Source organism: Acinonyx jubatus, chromosome D3, assembly GCF_027475565.1.
Source record: "Acinonyx jubatus isolate Ajub_Pintada_27869175 chromosome D3, VMU_Ajub_asm_v1.0, whole genome shotgun sequence".
NCBI classification, from domain to species: domain Eukaryota; kingdom Metazoa; phylum Chordata; class Mammalia; order Carnivora; family Felidae; genus Acinonyx; species Acinonyx jubatus.
Genome location: NC_069392.1, coordinates 13,359,111 through 13,381,962, shown reverse-complemented (window position 1 = coordinate 13,381,962; position 22,852 = coordinate 13,359,111). Strand labels below are relative to the sequence as shown.

The 22,852-nt window shown below is 46.6% G+C and overlaps 2 protein-coding genes across 8 annotated transcripts in view; one reads left to right on the top strand and one right to left on the bottom strand.

The window, feature by feature from the left end:
- Positions 1–5,006, bottom strand: part of RNFT2 (ring finger protein, transmembrane 2) — a 66,799-nt gene extending 61,793 nt beyond the window's left edge. For both annotated transcript variants that reach the window (XM_015068586.3, XM_053205774.1), the window contains exons 1-3: positions 4,866–5,006; positions 3,697–3,871; positions 3,098–3,156 (exon numbers count right to left, since the gene is read on the bottom strand). In XM_015068586.3, coding sequence (XP_014924072.2) covers positions 3,098–3,156; positions 3,697–3,720 — 83 coding nt within the window. In that variant the 5' untranslated portion in view covers positions 3,721–3,871; positions 4,866–5,006. The remainder of the gene's footprint in view (positions 1–3,097; positions 3,157–3,696; positions 3,872–4,865) is intronic.
- A 164-nt stretch (positions 5,007–5,170) lies between these two features.
- The window catches only part of SPRING1 (SREBF pathway regulator in golgi 1), a 170,806-nt gene continuing 153,124 nt past the window's right edge, over positions 5,171–22,852 (top strand). For 3 of the 6 annotated variants that reach the window (XM_053206757.1, XM_027043799.2, XM_027043800.2), the window contains exons 1-4: positions 5,171–5,392; positions 13,763–13,919; positions 17,433–17,584; positions 18,193–18,306. In XM_053206757.1, coding sequence (XP_053062732.1) covers positions 5,279–5,392; positions 13,763–13,919; positions 17,433–17,584; positions 18,193–18,306 — 537 coding nt within the window. In that variant the 5' untranslated portion in view covers positions 5,171–5,278. Of the gene's footprint in view, positions 5,457–13,762; positions 13,920–17,432; positions 17,585–18,192; positions 18,307–20,205; positions 20,697–22,852 lie in introns of those variants that run through there. The other 3 variants (XM_027043798.2, XM_015068522.3, XM_027043801.2) reach the window with 3 other exon arrangements.

Here is a 22,852-nt window from a genome sequence, read left to right as displayed (position 1 = left end):
CCTCTAATCCTTAGGGAAAGACCCCCAGGGCCAACTGCCCTCTCTAGTTCCAAACAAAGCTTGCTGTATTGGAATCCAGCAAAGGATTCTGTGGTTTTTTCAAAGTCATCACTGGAGGAGCAGAGAGCCCAGAATAATTACCCCTGTAAGAATGGAGAGACCCTCGAACTGGGTACACTTTCCATGAACACGAGGACCTGGAGTTCTGGATGTCTTCTGTCTTGGGCTTGTCTTCTTTTCAAATGGGACCATTTGAAATTCAGTCTATACCACAGATATAAGTGGAGCTGATTTGCTATATGTGCATGTGTCGGGGGGAGGAGTGAAGAGCCTCCCTCCCCTTCCCTCCCTTCTCTCACCCTGCAGTAGGGCCCCCAAGGCACCTCCCAGACCTCTATGGTACTTAAAATACACCATGATCTTCCTGAATGTGAGAGCTGAGTCTCATTCATTCTCTGGACCCCACAACCCAGGGCACACAGTAGGCACCTAATAAATGTGTGCAAGCTATCATCCAGGCACATCACACTAGACTCTGTATAATCTACTGTCCACTCAAGAGTACAGGATGCTTTTTAAAAAACACATAGATGATTATTTCCCACTAAAAGAGCTTCCCATTCTAAACTTCCTGCAGGCACAGATAAACACCCTCTACGGATAGGGACTAATGTCATTCCTCTTTTACAGATAAAGAAACAGACTCAGAGCTTCCGAAAAATACAGGTGCCTGAGACCCTGTGTTAACCAACTGAATCAAAACCTTTGGAGGTGGGCCCTGACATCACTAGTTCCTGACAGCCCTCCAGGTGATTCTAATGATCACTCAGCACTGGGAATAGCACTTTAGACAGGACCCTGCTCCAAGAGGTCAAACATCATGATTGTTTGTTCCTACTGTCTCTCTCAGCACAAATGCACCTGGCACACAGAGCAGGCTCAAAAAATACTGTTTGAGGTAATGACCGAATGAACATACTAAAGGCTCTGAGAAGGCCTGCAACCGCATTTTCTGATTTTGTTGAAACTTCGTGTTTCCCAACCTTATTTGACCATCGAATTCTTTAAACTATTCACATCTTATAGGACACTTGTGAAACCCAGCAGGGGAAATGCTGACCTGGAGAAATCTCAGGGTTGGCTTCTCTGGCTCCACAAACTTGACCTGGGGGGAAAGTTATAACCCCACCCCACGGCCCATCCCTGCTGGCTCCAAAACCCAGGAGATGTATGGTCTTACTACCTGGGCTCGGGATAACATTAAAGTAATATTAACAACAACAACAACAACAGACACCATGGCTATGACCCTCAAGGGGCCGTGAGCTTTTTCTGCACTTCAAGAAACTGAGCTCAGAAAGCAGGAGTCCTGGCAGGTGCCCATGCTGACCCACATAGGGGCCAAGCTTTCTCCCCCATCGGGCCATGGAAAGCCTTCCTGGCCCCCTGTGAGCTCACCAGCCTGGAGTTCACTGGGCTCAGGGGGCCTGCAGTACAATCAGGGAAGACTCAACCCACCAAGGAGCTTTTTATAGCTGGCCTCCATTCCCTGGGCCTCTCCCTGGTATCCAGCCGAGATTTCAGCCTAAATGGGAAAGAATATTCCTTGGAGGGCAGAGGCTTCCAACTTAACCACTTAGGGGCCAGAATGTGAGGCGGCCCAGGAGAAGTAGGTCCACCCAGATAGGAGGCAGTCGTAATGCAGTGACTGAAAGCATAGACTATGGTGGGCAATGGACTAGGGCCTGCTGCTTCCTGGCTGTGTGACTTCTGGTAATTTACTTCCCCTCTCTGAGCCTCAGTTTCTTATCTGTAAGAACAGTGATAAAAATAGTCCTGACCTCGTCAGGCTAATGTGAGGGTGGCACAGGGTAGGCACACAACACACCGTGGCCGTTGTTTTTCTGCTGTGGTCTCTGCCCCCAAAGACCTCATGGTTCACTTGACAGCAGATGGCAATTGTGTCTTCAGAGGCTAGGACAGCTCCAAGAGGCACGCTTATTACGCGCTGGATACCGTGTTCCTGCATTTTCATGCTCATTCACTCATTCAGAAACAACCCTGAGTTTTATTATCCAGACTTTATGGATGGGGAAACCGAGGCTCGGGGGTGAAGTTGCTTGCCAAAGGCACTGTAGGTGCAAAATGGCTAAGCTGGGGTTTTGGCTAAGGGTCATCTGACTTCAGGTCACTGCTCTTCCTGGCAGAACAGGCAGGCTTGATGCAAAACTCAGTCTTAATGGGACCAGTTAATACTCTTTGGGATTCTGTAGTCAACCTTGGGGTTGTGGGGGACCCAGAATGGGAGGCAAAGGAGGAAAAGTTCAGTTGCCGGCTCCTCGGACGTATGGGCCAGCACAGGGGGAGAGCATCACAATCTAAGAACAGGTCCCCATGGTGTGTACTCTCTTGGATTTCACCAGACAGTAATTCTAGCTCGTGAGGGTTTTAACCGTGTTTTCTTAGATTTTCTTGGTCTATGTGGCCTCTGTTAGAGGGCCAAAGTAACAGCCAAAGTTGTTTGTATCCCCAACCGCTTCCTTATGTGCGTCTGGCACACCCAGCCAATATTTCCCCTGCTCTAAATCCCCAGGGCCAGGTACCAGAAAACTAGACAACACTGCTCTAGCCCCAGAGCCTGGTGACATTATTCAAGCTACCCAATCCTAAGCCGTTTCCCCCTGACGCACAATAAAAGCTGTGGCCTCTGTTCACTCTTTGCTTCTTTCTGCCTCCTGACTGGTGCTTCCCCACGTAGCCCTGCCTGCTAAGGCGGGTCCCTCTCTCCCAGGAAATGTAAGCAACAGAAATCTTCCACCTCTAGAAGTTAAAACCTATGGGAACAATCTTTGATGCAGTGAGTCAAGTGAGTCACCTGTCACACAGGCTTAGGGAATGACCATCAAAGCCAGAGCAAGCTACGATGCATTGAGAAACGTATGCCATCACCGGGCAAAGCAGTCTCCCACCGGATCTCCTTTGCTCATCTAACAAATAACCCGAGAGGCAGGTGTCACTCAATCCAGATTTGGAGTTGCCCCTGACGACCCAAGCCCAGAGCCTCCGGATGGAATGAACCCGGGGGAGGTCTACCTACCTTTCAGGTGGACCGTTATCCGTGTTGCTGCTGTGGCGTCTCTGCATTTTCCTTAAGACCTGAAAGTCAACACATGGAATGAGCTGGCGTCTCTCAACGTTCCCATTGCCGGTCAGATTGCCGAGGCTGGTGTAAACAAATATGACTCCTATCTCACATCCCCAGGCCTCTCTCACATTCTGCAAACCCTGTTTGCATCTGTTATGTCATTCAACCCTCCATTCAACATTCGATCCCAGTGAGGGAAGTGTTATCACCCCATTTTGCAGATGAGGATGTTGAGACCCAGGGGTGGAGGGAGTCTTCACGTGAGAGGAAGCAGTGGACCATGCGGCAAAGACGTGTCGGATGACAGGAGGTAAGCAGCGGACTGGCAGTACAAGACATGGCTTCTGGACTGATGCTGCTCCTAACTTGCTGTGTGACCTTGGGCAAATCAGCAACCTCTCTGTGGCCTCAGATTCCCCATCTGAGGATGGGGAATGGGGGGTGGGGGGGTGGGGAGCGGGTGTGGAGTTGCCAAAACCCAAAGCTTCCTTCCAGTCCTCCCGTTTAATAAAGTGGTAATAAGGATGTGAATTCTCCCGCAGACATGTCACCTGGTTCACGGTGAGGAGCCACATGGACTTCAGAACTCCATGTTGATGATGCTTGAGGTGGGCCTTCAGGGCTCCTGATGGGATGTGACCGCTAGAGTCCAGAGAAAGCAAGCCTTTCCCTCCTCTTTCTCTGCAGAGGGATGCACAGGTCACCAGAGCTCATCAGATTCCAAACCTTGAAAGGAACAGAACATGGTTTTGCATGATTTCCTAATCGTGACCTTCTTCAGGGGGCAGCATTGGTGTTACTAGGGCAGCTGATTAGGGAGACAATTCAGTGGCTAAGCCTCTCTTCTCTTTTGAAAACTCAGCTAAGAAGTGGGTCAGGATCACCATCTGCACATATGAAGGAATGTTCATTGTGTAAATATTTTTCAAGAACTTGCAATGTCACCTTAACGCCCCCTCCCAAAGACGCCCCCCCCCCATCACTTGCAAATCCTTGGGGGAAAAAATACAGCTCCCAAAGTTTCCACCCACGAATTTGACACAGCTTCCAAAATCACATGTGCAAGAGTCTACTTTGAGATGCTCGCTCAATTTTGAGGGGCTTCAGGTTCTCTGTTGGAAGCAGGCCACACGTGGGGCGCCTGGGTGGCGCAGTCGGTTAAGCGTCCGACTTCAGCCAGGTCACGATCTCACGGTCCGTGAGTTCGAGCCCCGCGTCAGGCTCTGGGCTGATGGCTCAGAGCCTGGAGCCTGTTTCCGATTCTGTGTCTCCCTCTCTCTCTGCTCCTCCCCCGTTCATGCTCTGTCTCTCTCTGTCCCAAAAATAAATAAACGTTGGAAGCAGGCCACACGTAATTATTCCTATACCGAATTCCAGAACAAAATTCTGCACGTGGGATGCATCTGAATGATTGAATGAAGCGTCTCTTAACCTTCTGTTCCATTCATTGTTCTACATCCCCATGAAGAATTAATTACCCTGAGATTTTTCAATATATGCTTCGTTTTCAGTTGCGCCCCCGGGGCCGTTACATGCACCGAAATGCACGCGAGAGCATCCCCTGCGTTACATGCACTGGAAAGAGGCAGGTGCACTTTGGGAAAAAAGCCGCTAGCGTCTCTCATTTCTGCAACCAACGTTCAGCACAAAACGCCCTAGGACTGCAAGGGCAGGAGGCTATACGAACCATCCCCGGAGAAAAAAACCGCGTTCTTTTTACCTGCCCAGACAATTCGGCAATCACAGCGGCATCATTCACGTCCTCCCAAGCCAATCACGCGCGCGGCCCGGGTAGCACGTGACTTCCGAGTGCTTCCGGCCCCTTGTTGGGTTCTCTGTCAGGTAGCCTTAGCCAGGCGCTAAGACCGCAGCGCGGCGCGGCTCCTCTTGCTGTGCGCACGCGGTTGCCCGCCCCCTTTTCGGGATTCAGCCAATAGGAGCCCGTCGCTTCTCAGGGACCAATAGCGAGGAGCCGAGCGAGGCTGCCTGGCCCCTCCGAGCGGAGCGGAGGCGGGGAGGCATGGGGAGGGGTCACGTGGGGCGACGCGGGGTGGCTGCCGGGAGCTGGCTGCACCGAACGCCGAGGGGCCGGCGTCCGCCGCGGTTAATGTGTCCGCCGGCCGTATAGGGGCCATGCCGCCCGGGCCCCGGGCCTTCCCCGCTGTGCGCCCCGGCCGCCGCGCCCCGCGTCCGCGCCGGCATGGTGAACCTGGCGGCTATGGTGTGGCGCCGGCTCCTCCGGAAGAGGTGGGTTCTCGCCCTGGTCTTCGGGCTCTCGCTCGTCTACTTCCTCAGCAGCACCTTCAAGCAGGTCAGTGGCTGCCCGCCGCCCTCCCACCTTTGCTCTCCCAGCCGCCTGGTTTCCCCCGGCTTGGGGGGAACCCCCTCTGCAGCCGCGCTGCCAGTGTGTCCGAGAGTCCGGTGCGCTGGGACTGAGGATGGACGAAGGGACCTGCCCATTTCGTTGGTGCCCGGGCGAGAAGGAGCTGCTAGGCTAGGGGTACAGGTGGGACTCGAACCCAGGTGTGTCGGCCTTTAGCTGTGGTCATTACCCTTACTGCCATCAGCGTGCCTTCTACCTGCGGGGTCCAGGGCTTAGAGGGGGCGTGCATTTCTTGTTTCATTCTCCTGGCAGACCTGGGGGTTGGGTGTCTCCAGATTGCAGCGGGGGAAACTGAGGCTCAGAGAGGCAGGGATGGTAAGAAGCCGAATTGCGAGACCAGAGCTTGCGTGCCTCGCCTGCATTTACTTTGAGGGCTCAGCAGTTCATCCGGGAGACCCAGCAGGACCCACGAGGTAACCTTCTGTGCATAACTTGGTTGGATGGAATTTTCTTTTTACCTCCCCATCCCGTTAGTTTTTCTTCCCATGTGAGAATTTCTGGGAGAAAAGGCAGGATGCTTTGGTGAGAAATGCGGCCAAAGCAATTGAAAGTTTGTTCAGACGTATGGTTTGAGCGTTTGGGTTTTTAGAAGGGGTGCGCATACCTCACAGCGTAATCAGGGATGATCCGGTTTATGCTGTTGCTCTGATGTAGTTATTAATAAAAGCTCCTTTTTTGACTCCCAAGGGTCGAGTTCATAAATAAAATATATTAACGAATAGCAAATAAATGAACTGTGTGGTCACCCTAGTTAAATGGGATTGGTGGGAGAGCTAAGTGAAGATTAGAAAACGGTACCCCACCTCTTACCTTAGGCAAACAGAGAGGCTGAGAGTTGTGAGCCTCTTATATTGACTGGGATGTGTTGGTGACATGCATGAACTAAGTGCTTCAGGGACTTGTGTTTTCTGCAGCCTCACAGATATTTTCTTGTGGTCACATGTTGTTCCTTCTCTGTCTGGTGGACCACTGAGTGTTATAGTAATCTTGGACTCAGATCTCTGCCTTTCTCTCTGACCCAGTGCTTAAATACCAGTTGTATGCTCTTGATATCCCAGTTTATAGCTTTAGCCTAGACCTATACAGAAACCCTCAGTTCTTTTATGCACCTGTCTACTTGACATCTTCTTGAATATGTCGTAGGCTTCTCATCCTTGGCCAGAACAGAACTTTTGATTCTCCACCACCGACACTTCCTCTCCAGTCTTCCCAGGCTCAATTAGTGGCATTACTCTTCACCAGGTAGTCAAGCCACAAATACTTCCTTTTTTCCCTCACTCCCCACATCTAAAGTACTGCGTCTACCTCCACAGTGTATCCTGATTCTGTTCCTTTCTCATGATTGTCACTGCTGTCACCCTAGATGGGACTACCTTCGTCTCTTATCTGGACTACTGCAGTAGCTCACCAGCAGGTATCTGCTTCCTTTCTTGTCTGGCAGTCTGTTTCTCTACCCAGCAGTGACAGGGTTGATAATCTCGGGGGGGGGGGGGGGGTGGAACACAGTACTCCCCTGGGTATAATCCTCCTTTGGATTTCTCTTGCACTCAGATAAAACTCTAGACTCCATTCCAGGGTCACTGCATGGTGAGTTTTGTTTTGTTTTTTTTGTTTTGTTTTTTTGTCACTTCAGCACTTCAGGCCAGACTGTTACTGTCTCAGGCCACACCAGGTGACACAATTTAAATTAAGGTTCCTTGCCCATAGATTTTGCTTTATTTTCTTTGTAGTAGGAATCACTAACTGGACATTTCTTGTTCATTTACTTATCTGTCTTCCCTCTCTCTTCCTTCTAGAAGGTAATTTTCTTGAGAACAGGGACCTTGTCTGTGTTGCTCATAGAATCTCACCCCTGAGAATATTGCCAGGCACTTAACGGGCACTCAGATATGGGTTGAACAAACGAGTGAGTCGTGTGTCTTTTTAATTGGGATGACTTTTCCTTCCTTCTCGAACTAATTTTTCATGTCTTGACTCAGATGCCGTCTGCTCTGCGATCTTCCCTACAACCCCCCCCCCCCCCCCCCCCCCCGCAGCCTATCGAACACGAAGAAACACTTTCACGGTCGCCTCTCTCTATCCCTGCCCATCAACTCCTGGCAACCACTAGTCAACTTTCTGTCTCTACAGATTTGCTGTTCTGGACGTGTCATGTAGATGGAATCATACAACGTGTATTCTTCTATGTCTGGCTTCTTTCAGTTCGAAGCCAGTGACTTTAAGGTTTATCCATGTTGTAGTATACATTAGTACTTCATTTTTATGTGTGAATAATATTCTGTTCCAAATACAACAGAACATTATTCACAGTTTAGATATCCGTCTTATTTGGAAATATGTTTTCAGTTCTCTTAGGTATGGTCCTCGGAGTGGACTTGATGGGCCACACGGTAACTCCATCCTTAACTTTTTGAGGAACTGCCAGACTGTTTTCCAAAGTGGCTGCATCATTTGCAATGACCTTTTAAGAAACCACACTTGTCGTCCCCCCCCCCCCCCCAAAAAAAAGAAACTACACCTGTCAAGTTTTGACGTAGTACTAAAGAAGATTATCTGTAATTATTTGACAACACCATTAAACTATCCCTCCCATTTCCAAAGACACATCTGCGGGAGGTAGATTTTCTTCATATGCTTCAACCCAAACAACATATTGCAACAGATTGACTGCAGAGGGTGATGTGAGAACCCAGGTGTCTTCCATTCTGCCAGACGTTGAAAGGGTTTGCAGAAACGAAAAAGCATCTTCTCACCAAATTTCTTTTTCGTTTTGAAGATTTTTTTCATAGACCAAAAACAAACAAACAAAAACCTGTTGACACGTAATAGGTTCATTGTTATTTTTAAATGAATAGATAATTTAAAGTAATTTAAGAATTTATTTTTCTAATTTCCGGTATGATAAATATCAATAGCCATGATCCTCATGAACTACCATATCGAGATTCTCCGTGTAAAGAATATAAAGGATTCTCGGGACCCACCTCGGAGCCCATTCTGGCTGATGCCGTCCTATATGCACTTGAGTTTGCTTCTCTTGCTCTCTGCAGTTCAGGTCGCTGGCACTCCTGTGCGACACGAGGCGAATGTGCTTCGTTTTGCCTGGCCTCAGGTTCGTCACTTGTGGAATGGAGATGCGCTATAGAATATATGGGGCGGGGGCGTGTGTGTTGGGACTGAATTGAGAAGAGGCCACGAAAAATTGTAAAGCTCAGTATGGTCCCAAGCTCTGCCTCGAGTGAGATCCTGAGCTCGTGGAGCAAATGCAGCTGCTGTTTTGCCTAGAGAATAGCTGATTGTCCTCTATTGCTTTGAATTCCTCTTTTCTGTGGTTTTCACGTTAATTAATGCTTTGGGGGATAGTTTAAATTGTAGCGATAGAGATGGGAGCTCAGGAGAAATTAGTGACAATGGTGGGAATGCCATTGGGGGAGAGGATTGGGTGCCGAGTGAGTTGGGTGTGTTTAACAAATGTTCAGTGAACCCCAGCTGTGCTCTAGGTGCTGTCTGCTAGGTGATGAAGATGGAGGGCGGGGTGGTAAGGCACAAAGCAGACAAGGTCTTATTCTCCGAGAGCCTGTATTCTGCCAGGGAATAAGGGAGCAGAAATGGCAAATGACCAGAAATGTTGCAGGCTTATGATAGGAAGAGAAAAAAACCAAGATGTTGTGGTAGAGCAACAAGGTGGGCCTAACCCTGTGGGGCATTTGAGCTGAGATGGAAGGATCCTTAGAGGTCCTCTTATGTAAATAAATTTCTCCTAATGTTCCAGTAGAGCAGTTCCTGAAAGTCCAGGGCTGTGTGCATAACTCTTTGAAAATATAACATCTTTAGCTTTAACGTAATTAAGTATGTAAGTTGCGGTAGACTAAGAGTGTAAGTTCGATACTTCTGAAGTGTCATACATCCTAAGAGCTGCTAATCTGTTTTTGTTTTGTTGTTCACTGATTATCAAGATATAAATATTTTTCAGAAAGTTTGTCAAGTACTGCCCAGGGTAGAGGAGGAAAACAGTGACCTGTAATTTCATCAACCATGGGACATTGATCTCATTTGACCATTATGATAACCTCTGGAAAATAGGACAGTTATTGAAGTACTCCTTTTTAAGTCAGGCTAAGTAACATATGTTAGTAATAAAAGCATTACAGTAACTCCTTATAATTTATGAAGAAAGTTCAGATGTTATTTTGTTTTGCTCCTTTTTGTTCCTGCTCTTTTCTTTGTACCCTAGCGTACCCTTGTGTGGACATCCATTGTGGTTAATTGCACTGATTTCTGTGCATGCTTCTTTATCGACTGCTCTGGGGACTTCTTGAGAGTAGAGAGCCTGACTGCCTTTGTCTGTATATCCTTAATGCATTGTTAAGGACTTGTTACCTTTGCGGGGGGAGCGCACACACACACACACACACACACAGGTGCATGCACGTGTGTATATATACAGGCCTAGAATTGAGACAACTAGTAGGGTAGATCAGTTTGGTAGGGGCTTAAAACCATGGAAGGGATCCCTTCAGTGCCCCCCCCCCCCGCCATGCTTGGTGAGACTGGACCCTCAGAAAAATGCATGTGTTAATTCATTACATAAGTCACCATGTGTTACACTATCTCTTGTACAGCCTTTTTTTTTTTTTTTTGATTGTACAACTCTTACCCAGTCTATTTGGCAAGGTCTTAAATATTCATGTTTGAAAACAAGTTCAAGTGCTGGAAGAATTGCCTTCCTGTTTACCAGGAGTGTAGTTATGTGGAAGAGGTCCTTCTGGGATGCACTTGGCTGTGAACACTTGTTTTCTTTCGGGAAGACTACTAACAGGATAGTTTGAGAGTAATGTTAGGAGTACTTTTAATCTTGTGAGATCCAGTGTACTTTGACCAGCTGCTTACTAGTCTAAATGGCTATTAATTTATCTAGGGCAGCATTCGAAGCTCAGTTTCGATTGGACATAGCTTGACTATGCAGTTAACTGATAGGGTCCCAGCAGAGCAGAGGAATATAAATGTCCAGGTAGTTAAACTGTATGTAGCTAAGTAATTTGCCCCATATTCCCAAGGCTTCTGCACGTAGCCCCTCTTCTTGCACCAACCAAGGAGTATAGATGTTGTTTATATATAACCCATCCTGTTCCTGCCAGTGCCAGTTTTTGCCTATAAATGAAACAAAAGGGAGAGGCAGAATAGAAATTAAAGCCACTGAGTGTGCCTGTTGTACACTTAGTAAATTAAAGAACAAAATCCAGTACTGGCGCAGTGGTGGTAAAATTGCAAACACTGTTATGTAAATGCTGGTGATGTTACAAATGGTGTAGATAACTTTGGGGAAGTTATTTGGCGCATATAGCATTAACTGGTTTTGATAATCATTACTACAAGTTATTGAAGAGAATAAACAAACTTTATTGCAATGCTACCTCTGATAACAAAGGTGTTATTCTGTAGAAGATGTGTTTACTAAATTATGGCATGGGAACATGATAGGTTATTATATAGCCTTGAAGATGTTCTTGTCAAGATAATGTAGGTACTTGGATGGCTTACCATCCAGTTAGTGTCAAGAAGAGTTGAATGCAAAGCCTCCTACTTTGTAGTATAAACGCCAGGGTCACAGGCTAGAAGTCAATGTATACGTATCGATACAGCTTTGTTTAAGCCGTGGGATTGTGGGCAGTTTTTGTCTTTAATGTTGGTAATCATGCTTTTTTAAAGTAAAATTTTTATTTTGGGGCAATTACAGATATAGAGAAAAGTTTCAAGGGTAATACAGAGTTCGTGTAGATCCCTCAGTGTCTTCTCATATTAATGATAATTATGCTTCTATCATTTTATTTTAAAGTGAAGATATCCCAAAGATGACAAAAGGTGTCAACAATCACCTCTGTCCCTTCCACGTCTGTAGCATATCTTTCCATACTGTTATCTCGGCTCTTACAAACTTGTATGTGTATGTTGTTATCATTGTTATAGTGTGTGATAATATGCATGTTCTTTTGTAACTTGCTGGTATCACTTAATAATATATTGTGGGCATCCAGTGGTCTACACACAGTGGTCTCTGTATTAAAATCAGCTGGGTGGTTTAACAATACTGATTCCTAGGTCCCGTTCACAGAGATTTTTACTCAGTCTGAAGTTGGGCTCAGGAATCAGAATCTGTTTTAAAGACCCTGTATAATTTAATGTGCAAGTTCAGATTTAAGAACTTACTCTAGATAAATATATATCATTCACATCTGGGTTGTTCATAGTGGCCATAGCTATGCCAGTGTTTTTCAGTCATTTCTCTGTTGGGTTTCTAGGTTTTTCCTACCATGTAAACGGTGCTGTAGTAAACATCCTGGTGCATCCTTACACGGTGGTACTTTCTATAGGAGAAGCTCAAAAATGTGTTTAGGGGGCGCCTGGGTGGCCCAGTCGGTTAAGTGTCTGACTTCAGCTCAGGCCATGATCTCACGGTCCGTGAGTTCGAGCCCCGCGTCGGGCTCTGGGCTGACAGCTCAGAGCCTGGAGCCTGTTTCGGATTCTGTGTCTCCCTCTCTCTCTGACCCTCCCCCGTTCATGCTCTGTCTCTCTGTCTCAAAAATAAATAAACGTTAAAAAAAAAATTTTTTTTTAAATGTGCTTGCTGTGCCAAAGGAGTGTGTGTGGATGTGTATTATTTTTTTTAATTAAAAAATTTTTTTAATGTTTATTTTTTGAGAGAGAGAGAGAGAGACAGAGTGTGAGCAGGGGAGGGGCAGAGAGAGAGAGAGAGAGAGAGAGAGAGGGAGACACAGACTCCGAAACAGGCTCCAGGCTCTGAGCTGTCAGCATAGAGCCCAACGTGGGGCTCGAACCCGCAAGCTGTGAGATGATGACCTGAGCCGAAGTCAGACGCTTAACTGACTGAGCCACCCAGGCGCCCCTTTTTAAAATTTTTTTTTAATGTTTATTTTTGAGAGAGAGAGAGCACATGCACAAGTTGTGGAGGGGCAGAGAGAGAGGGAGACACAGACTCCGAAGCAGGCTCCAGGCTCTGAGCTGTCAGCATAGAGCCCAACGTGGGGCTGGAACTCACAAGCTGTGAGACCATGATCTGAGCTGAAGTTAGACACTTAATCGACTGAGCCACCAAGGTGCCCCTGTGGATGTGTTTATTTTAAATATTAATAGCTTTTTCCAGATTGCTTTCCTAAAGAAATCTCAGTAACTATAAAGATCTGTTCCATTGTTTTAAAGTATATATCATTTGCCATCAAACTTTCAAGGTTAGTCCCTTTTGCTGGTGACACGTGATAGATCGTTAATGGTAAAAGCCACAGAATTCTATTAAAAAGGTAGAATGTTTAAAGTATATAAAAAGCCTTTGGGAGAGAGTCTTATATAATTGTTTTGTTTTCCAACAGCAGGTTAAAGGATTCAGAAGATGGCTATCTCATGCTTGGCTTGTCTTCTGGTACTCAGGTGCCTTCCCCTCAGTTTCTGTAATAGTATAGGAAAAGTAGTTTTGAAAGCTCGGCTGCAGCTTGGAGGCTAGGAGAGAAGGTGCAGGGGCTTGCCTGTAGAGCAGCAAGTCCCTTTGCACATGTAGGTAAAGGGCTGGCTGGCAGGGATGTCTTATGTAAAGAAAGGTATGTTGTAAGGGTTGCATACTCACTGTTTTTTCATAGGAGAAATTTGCGAGTTGACATGCTTCTTCTTGCCCCTAAAACCAACCTCCCAATTCAGTATCCCCTGAGTTTACCACTGAAGTACTCGTAATGGAAGTGACCTTGTGCTCCAGATGAGTCCAGGTATTGTCTGAAATGACCATTGCAAAATTTTGTGAAATCTCCTCTTCTATTTTAAAAGTGTATTCACATTTTACCTTTTATTCCACAATGTGTTTGTTTTGATATAAAAATAAATTATTTTATCGATGGCAAATCATTTAAGGTTTAAGACTTTTTCCCTCCAAAGTTTTGCATGGAATTAACACTTTCATACATGTTTACAATGTGCATGTAATCCAGGGGCCGTGAACGTAATTATGCCAGTTTTGAAGCATAGCCTCATTTTACTACTTTTCCTACAGGTTTATTTTGCTTTTTATATTATGACTTTGGCTCAGACTTTGCTCATATGGGGGTGGGGGTGACGGTTCCTGTTGGGCAAGCTTTTTTATATTGTTTCTGTCTTGTTGCTGTAGTTCGTATGAAAAATTGGCAGAAATGCAAGAAACGGTACTTTAACCTTTCTGTTTGTCGTCTCTGTAGGAGGAGAGGGCAGTGAGAGATCGGAATCTCCTCCAGGTTCAAGACCACGACCAGCCCATTCCGTGGAAAGTGCAGTTTCACCTGGGCAACAGCAGTCGGCCTGGCAACCAGTGCCGGAACTCCATTCAAGGGAAGCACCTCATCACGGACGAGCTAGGTAGGGCTGGCTCCCGTCCTCTCTGCAGCCAGCGATGGATTCCAGTGGGAGTCCATCGCTTGGGTTTTATACAGAGCCTTGTCCCTTCCTGCTCATTTCCAGCATTTCTCACATCTCTGTGTCTCATACCTTACTCATCATTCATAATCCCCCTCACTGTCAGAGAAGTTTGGTCCTGATAATTCTGTCTCTGAAGCATTGGACCCTGCACCAGTCCCTAGGCTGCTTCCTGCCGGTCTCGTCCTGGCCCCAGGATATTCAGATCTTGCCAGTGTTCTCTTCTCTGAATGGTGAACTCTACAGGGTAACCAGCATTCCTTCTTGGTGGCCTACATACTATCCCCATGGTTCTGGCACTTCGGAAATGTGCTCATTGACTAACTGGGTGATCTCACGTGAATTATAAACATATTCCAAATGTGTTACTCTTACAGTGAAAATGGCTGCCTGTCTGTCTGGGGGTTTCCTCCCACAGTTTTCTTGCCTCCTTTTAGTCTATAAGAAAGGCGATTCCTGTGCCGTTGAGGTAGTTGGATTAGACCACTGCTCGAGGGCTCACTACACGAAGGCTGGCCCAGTCTTCCCAAAGAGGGTCTCTCATGAATGTGCAACCTGCATTAAGTGAGCTCTTAACTGCATGTCGGGCACTGGGCTAAAACCTCTCTTTGAATATGTCTTCTGATTTTTGCAGCAGTCCTATGAGGTGTGGGCATTGTTCTTGTTACTTAATAGGTGAAGACACAGGCACCAAGGGGCTAAGGAACTTGCCTACAAGGGCAAGGACTCTTGTAAACCATGATCAGGATACCATGATTACATCAAAAAAGTAACACTTTTCCTTAACGTCAACTATCCACAAACAGCTTTTCAGAGTTCCCTGCTAGTTCTACAGATTTCTTTTTTCTCTTTTCAGTTGGTGGTTTGGAGATTATGCGGTTGGTTTGTTTGCAAGAGTAACTTGTGCTCTTATTTCAAAGAACCTGAGCACAAGTGGGTTGTGACTCTGGCAGTAGCGAGATTGACCCAGGCGACCTTGAATTGGAAAACTCCTCTGTACACACTGACCGACCAAAATGCAGATGCGCAGTCTTTAACATGACAATGGCCGTGCATTTATTGTTTCTTCAAAAAAGTTTGTGTTCCCAGCAAAATAGAAAATAAATAAATAAAACCTTGACGAAAAGATCTCAAAGGTATCAGACCAGATGAGGTTATTTGGAATTGAAGGAAGGGATCAGAGGCAAACCACCCACCTACGGTGGAAGAGCTGGACAGTTTTGCACAAAAATGCACTGATGCTCCAGCAGTGATGGCCAGTGTCAGCCTCCACCTCTAAGATCGCATTGAGAAAGCAAATTATACCGCAGATAGCTTCTTTTTGTGTTCTGTTTTGTTTCTTAAAATTTGGCAAAGGCAATTTACTTCCGTAAGGTGATAGAGCCAGTCAGTGGGCAGACCCCGGGCCAGGACTGAACTTAGAGTCCAGTCCTTTTTTGCTTGGAGACTGTTTTGTTCGTATGACACCCAGTGAGAAAACATGAAGTCTTAACCCCCTGGGTCTCCTGGTTAACATTAGGTTGTGAGTGACAGCCGTTTTTTGTTGTAGCTAACAAACGAATAATTTCCCTCTGATTAATTCATGGGAGACAAAGAGTCTCAGATTTCTTAAAGTAAAAAGTTCCAAGAATCAATCAATAAAAATCCAGGAGCCATAGTTTTTATTGTACCTTTACGACTGTGAGAAGCAATAAACAGTACAAAGAAAACTTGGAGGAATTTATGTCTTTCAGCAAGCAGGTGCCACCGCAAATATTTCCAGGGTAACAGTTATTAAATAAGACAACCAATTAGAATGGCAAGCTTTTCCAGGGTTAGGAGTTAATTTCTCAGTCAGTAGCAACACACTCTGAGGTTGTGATCTTACTGGACTCTTTGTTGGAAACAACATTTGCATGAATAGATTTACGATGCAAAAGGAGAAATCTTGATTAGCTTTATTTTACCAGCAGTCAGGAGGACCTGTGGTTTCAAGGCTAACTACCTGCAGCTAGCACTGGGGCGCAAAAGGCACGCAGTGGTGCTGACACAATACGGGAGAGAGAAAAGGGCAGAAAGATAGTTTTCACAAGTGGAGTTTAGGTTACATTATATTTTACATCTTCCTGACACAGAGGTAATAAGGTTGGAGGGTAGTTATTTGGGGCAGAATTTTGAGAAACACGCTGGCCTGTTTGGACTTTTGTTTGTTTATAATCCCAGTGGAGAAAATGAGTAAGAATAGTTGGGAATCCCAGAAACATTTCCTATGGCGTTCAAGTCTTCTTTCAGCGTGGAAGACAGAATGGCATAGTCAGAAACAGCAACGCAAAGTTCCTAGTTCTCAGGTAACTGGGGTCTGGTTCTTTCCAGGCTCCAGTTTTCCAGGTGTTAAGTGCGGGTCCTCTGAGTCTCTTCCATTGTTATGGTACTGGTGCCTCCTGCTCCCGCGCAGACTGTGTTTTCCAGAGTAGTTTCAGAAAACGACCTTGTGCTTCACCGAGTCTCATTGTCTGAGAATTAAGAAGCTGGGGCATTTGGAATGGAATGACGCTAGCGACAGCTGCTCCACACCTGTGGGCACCTGTGGGCCCGGGTGGAGACCTGTGGGCTGGTTGCACACACCTGGGAGTTTCCCAAGGGCCATGTGGTGTCCCTCGTGCACTTATTCTTACATTTTTCTGTCCCACTCCCAGAAGGTTGTAGAGAAATGTCTGTTTAGCAGCTCTGAACAATAAATTGGTTTTTGTAAGGAGATTCTTTCCTTCAAGTTGAGGATGGGTTTGATTGGGGTGGAGGGAGTGTACAGGTGATGGGATTTATGAGGAGTGGAGGGAATTAGGATTTTTCTCCCTTGGGTGGTAGAGAACTTGTATTCCCTAATGCTGAGGGCTAGTTGAGTCCCAGGCCTATATACTTACAAACAGCCTGAATCAATTTATGAAGATTAGGTAGGACTACGTTTTAAAAAAATCTTCCAAACTACTAAGTAAATAAATGCCAGGCATTTAAAATATATTTGTAAAGGGGGAGGGTTGGTTGGTTGGTTTTTTAATCCAGACGGCTCCGACTTTCAGGAATGAATGCCTTGGTTTTTTTTCTATTTTCTTTTTTTTTTCCTTTTCTAAAAACAATGCCATTTTTCTTCAATCACAGGTGAGAGAGTAGCTTACGTTGGTTAGGTGTGACTTGATGTGGTGATTAAATCAAACACATGACAGCAGACCGAAAGGTCGCTTTAGGTGGGTTAGAATGTATAGCCTGCTTACAACGTGGGAGTCCATGCTGCCTGTAAACACCGCACGTAGAAAGCTCTGGTCCCGTTGTGTCTGACTCCTGGCCCTTTGGTGCCTGGGACGCTCCAGACTCCACGTTCTGTCTCTGCATTTTCTGCGCGCAGTACCCTCATTGTGGTCACCCCAGTAGCGAGGTGCGAGAACTGCCGGCTTTGTACTCAGGTGAGTCTCTGACTTCCAGGATACGTCTGTGAAAGGAAGGATTTGCTGGTGAACGGCTGCTGTAACGTCAACGTCCCCGGCACGAAGCAGTACCGCTGTGACGGCTGCCTGCCCAACGGCTGCTGCAGCGCTTACGAGTACTGCGTGTCCTGCTGCCTGCAGCCCAGCAAGGTACGCGGAGCTGCTCCCCTCCACGTCCCCTCCTCTCTCTGTTTAGGATGAGACTTCATGATGAGCACTGACGTCTCCACGTGAAGCTGTTCTGAAGGTAGAACTGAGAGGGCACCTGGGGATCTAAGTTGGTTAAGCATCCGACTCTTGATTTCAGCCCAAGTCGCCATCTCATGGTTTGTGGGATGGAGCCCTGCATTGGGCTCCGTGCTGACAGTGCGGAGCCTGCTTGGGATGTCTCTCTCTCTCTCGCGCGCTCTCTCTCTCTCTCTCTCTCTGCCCTGCCCTTGTGGGCTCGCTCTCAAAATAAATAAACATTAAAAAAACAAAAAAGCACTGAGGAGGGAACTTGGACATGTCAGAAATTGCTGCGTGAAGAAAGGTTGACAGTGAAAGGAGGTTCCCAGTTAGTTTTGCAGGATGGGCTGCTGTATTGCTCATCAGATACCTGATGCATAGGGTATAGGGCGCGTGTGCGTTTGAGCTTGCTGTCTCCCTCCCCACCCCCCTTCCATATCAGCAGTCTCTTAGTTCAGGAGAAATATCCAAGGTTACCTTGTGCTGCTGAGTCTGGAATTTATTACAGGTACTAACTTTTGTTTCCATAGCAACTTCTCCTGGAGCGCTTCCTCAACCGGGCAGCTGTGGCATTCCAGAACCTCTTCATGGCCGTCGAAGATCACTTTGAATTGTGTTTGGCCAAGTGCAGAACCTCATCCCAGGTCAGAAGCTGTGATGCCTCTAGCTGGGGGATGGGCGAGCGGGAGTCAGGGTTTGGAAGAAAACTCGAGAATACGCAGTGGAGGCCTCTTGGCAGAGTAATAATGGAGAAGAGATTTAAGCGAAGCGGCGTCGAGCTTTGTTTGGTGCAGTGATAGTGGTTAGAATGTCAACGGGAGGTTGCACACATTAGGGAAGTAAAATATTTATATTAAATCAAGGTCTAATCAGCTTGCATCTCCCCTATCTGATTGGCATGTCTGCACTTCAAGTGGGAGCTTAAAATTATTTTTCAGTCTGGGTAGAGCCCTCGCAGTCCGGTTCCTGAGAGCAGTTCTCTCCCCGCGTCTTTGACTGAAATGTGACTAAGGCTTTCGAGCAACCACTTGTTCAGAGGAAGTAGTAATTTGTTCTGGGACAGAGTTGTGGTTTATTTTAGGATTTGCGGGGACAGGGCAGGTGGGCACTTAAAAATACACGAATCAATCTGCCGGTTGTCGAGCTCTCGGTACTCACTAGCATGCTGTCAGTAAATGCTTTGCTCTTTGGCCACTCGGCGCTGCACCTGCCGCGGCAAGTGTCTGCACGTCTGTGCCTTTGCATCGCTCTGCAGCCTTGGCTCTCAGCTTGTGTGGTCGGGTGTTGTCGGGGCTCGGGTCGTAAGATCAGCAGACGTGTATTGTGCAAGCACGCTTCTTCTGGTTTTTGTCCTTGGCGTCTCCAAGACTGCTGGCTTCGTCTGAGATAGACTTGTCATTCTCTGCGACTCTTGTACCCTTGGCAGATTTCTGTAGACCGCCTTTTGATTTTATGCCACTTTGTCCGTCTCTGGTCTGCTCTCAGAGCACTCAGAATCACCGGGTAAATATTTCAGGGACTATAATGAGCATTGGAAAACATGAAGAAATTCCTGATGGTCTTGTTTTGCTGGAAGAGCTTTCCACTTGAATGGGCTTTGAAGGAAATGTGGAGGAAGGCTGAACACATGACTCATTTTGATTCAGATTCTCTCTCATTCTGAGAAGTGGTAGAAAAGGCGGAATATTTTCTTTCCTTAACCGATAAAACCCAAACGCTGTTTCCAGTCTTAAGGGAAGACGCTAACTTTTCTAACTATCTTTTTATTGCAAAGAGAGAGATCCTGGTTGCCTGTTGATTGCAGTATCCCAAAAAAGAGATTTGCTGCATGTCTATAAATTGGATTAATACTTACAATTTAGCTGCTAAACATTGGTTTTGGGCTAATTAGCGAACTCCAGACTAGCCAACAACTCAAGTTGCTTGTGTGAAAACAAATTGCTGGAAAATTAGCCATCGGGGATGATGGTCTGTTAAGTCACACTCTCCGTTTGCTTAGCCAAATGAGGCTTATGTGGTATTGTGGGGCTGGGCTCATGTGCCAGACCTCGAGGTACATAAACCTTCATGAGAGCCACGTGAGGTGGTATCTCCTTCGTCTCTGCAGGGCTCAGGACCAGGAACTGCATTTCTTTGGAGCACAGAAGTCAGGAGCAAAGCACCCACTGGATCTTAATCTAACTTAAAATCATTTGCAAAAAAAATGATTGCTTTGAATTGCCCAGGTCATAGCTAGGCTGTTTAAAAAGAAAAAAACCAAAACAGCAAAAAAAAAAACCCCTCACTGTTGGCGTAAAAAGAAACAGTCACATAGTGATGTTCTGCCCATTTTCATGCTCTTCGTTGGCATTCTGTGTTGAGCTTCCACCTTTGTTTCAGACAAGTGCCTTGGAGCCTTTTGGTGGCATTTGGAGATGGCCTCATCCAGGCTCCTGCAGGGGGTGACTGCCCGCAGTCCTGCTCTGATCTCCACTGCTCCGCGAGGGAGAAATGTGAAACTCTGCTCTCTCTCATGGCGCTCTTATCTTCCCTTTTGCCAACAGAGCGTGCAACACGAGAACACCTATAGGGACCCCATAGCCAAGTATTGCTACGGAGAGAGCCCTCCTGAGCTCTTCCCTGCGTGACGGGCACGGAAGACGACCCATGGGCGACCAGGCACCGCCGAAGAACTTGTGGCCCGAAGCCACGCTCCAGTGTTCTCTAGTCCGCTTGGAAGAAGAGGGTCTTCGTGCTTTGACCTTGGCTTTGACCACTTCTTGTGTTGTACTTTTGGCCTCACTCTCCACTGGGCTTTAACCCGTGAAACTGTTCTGTAAAGCAGCTTGGAAACGCCAGCAAGTCACGTTCAGGAACAGACTATGGGCGAGCTGGTGGAGGCGTGGGCACTCGGGGACACCTCTACCATGGTAGACTCATGGAACCCTTCACTGTAAAGTTATTTATTGCATTTCTTTGGAGTAGTGGGAAGGTGATAATGTTTGATAGGGGAGGATGCCTTGCCTTGATAGTTCAATATATTCAAGGAAATTGTTGTTGTTGTCGTTTTCTTGTGTTCTTGAGTTTCATGAGCTAAGTCATCCCTTCACCCACATGAAGTGTTTCGCCCCTCTGAAAGCGCGTGATCTCTCAAGGTAGTTATTTTTGGTTTTGTTTTCACAGCATCTTCGGGTGTGGGCTCTGAACACCGTATCCTGACATGTAAAATTGCCAATAACTCAAAAGATACTATTCCATTCCCGCTCCGTACCATGTTCCTAGCAGGGGGCACCGGGTGCCCTCAGGTTTTCTCGTAGTGGTATTTGAATATGCTCGTTTACCTCTCTGTGAGCACTGTTACGACCAGAAGTTCGGGCTTGTTGTTCTGGAGGATTTTGTTCTCGTTTCCCATGCCGCCGTTGAAATGATTATACTCTGCTCAGCTGTGGCACACTGGGAGCCTCAGGACGTCACCGCGGCCTCCTCTCCTCTCCTATTGTGGAAGCCCGGTCTCAAGGTGATTGCTACGTGGAGACACATCTAGCAACTGGCTGTGAGAGTCATCCTCATTGCTGTCAGCTTCGGGACACATAACAGGTTCAGACCTTCACTTTCCTTCTGATTTGCAAGGAAGAAGAAAGCCCGGGTTTCTGTCAAGGTTCTGTAAGAGACTTACTCCTGCCCTCAGTGGGATGAGTCCGTGAATGCTGGACATGCGGCTGTGCGTCCACATGCTCGAGGCACCCCCCAGGATTTCTCATGTGACACTGATTCTCTCAAGCTCAAGGTCTCAGATCTTTGGTCCTCAGAGACATCCTGCCCCTCAAATAGTATGGCTCTTTGCTCTCAGGAGACATTAACGCACAGATCTTTCCTGGAGCCCCTCACTTGGGCAAGGTATTTTTCATTTTTTGGTTGTTCAAGTTGTTGACCTTGGAGCAGGGCATTAGTTCTACAATCCACTTTTGAGATATATGTGTATATACATATATATATATGTACATAGGTATATGTACATATATATATATGTATACGTATATATATATATTTTTTTTCCAAGCATGGCTTTTTCTTTGGACCATGTTTGCCTTCCAGTGTGTTTCTGCAGTATGTAGCAGTTAAAATTTCCCTTAACTTCCTGTTACATCTTATATTTATCTTCCCAAAGTGGTTTGTCCCCCTAAATAAGCTTTCTCAGGGGGTGAACTGTCTGGCAATTGGTTTTTAATGTTTTTTTCCCCAGAAAATCTATTTAATTTGCATTGGACTTTCTGGATTCTGTGTGTATTCACGGTGCTAAATCAAACTTCGTCTGTGAGAGAAAGGTGCATGTCTGGGTGTTTTACCATCTTTTTGGTGACTCAGTCTGGTGTGGGAGTCTGTCTTACGTGGTTGTCACTGGTGTCAGTCTCTCCTTGGAGCTTATTTGAACTTCTGAGCAGGGTAACGTAGACTTAATGTGAAAACAGTGCGTATCGAGGACCAACCCACGCCTCTTTACTTCGTGCTTGAAATACCGAGGAGCACGTTCTGTGTTTTCAGTGCTTTCACAAACAGTACCTACAGCTGTGCGAGAGAGTTAAGCTTGCGTGTATTCCCACCCCACAGATGAGGAAAAAGAAGCGAAGCGACTTCCCAGAGTTCCTACTGTGATTTAACCACAGGACGAGAACAAGAACTTCATCTCTGGCTTCAGGTCCGCTATCGCCTCTCGCCAGCTCCACCGCCAGCTCTGCCATGATCATCCCCCCCACCGGTCCCCCCCTTGAGAGTGTAGATTTCTGTTGTCCAGGTCAAAAGAGAGGAGAGGGGGGCCTCAGTAGCCAAATTGGGTCAGTAATTTGAAGGTCATTTTCATTTGGCCCTGGAATATGTTTTATTTGTTTGTTTGTTTAACTTAAGTCAAGTTCACTGGTTTGGAAACTCACAACACTGCAGACTACATAATGAAGTCGTTGAAGGACTTGGGACATTGTTCGGCCTCCCCAGCCTTCCAGCCCAGAACCTCTCCCTGCTCTGCACGCTGTGGTTGGTTTTTCCTTGACTGAGGGTTTCTAGAATCAGGGACCTCACCTTAGTTCTGCATGCCTAGAGTTTAGCAAAGCACATGACACATGCTGGGATTTTAGGGAAACCTGAAAGAAGGGACAAAAATACCTTTAGTTAAAAAAAAAAGTTACGGGGTGCCTGGGTGGCTCAGTCGGTTGAGCA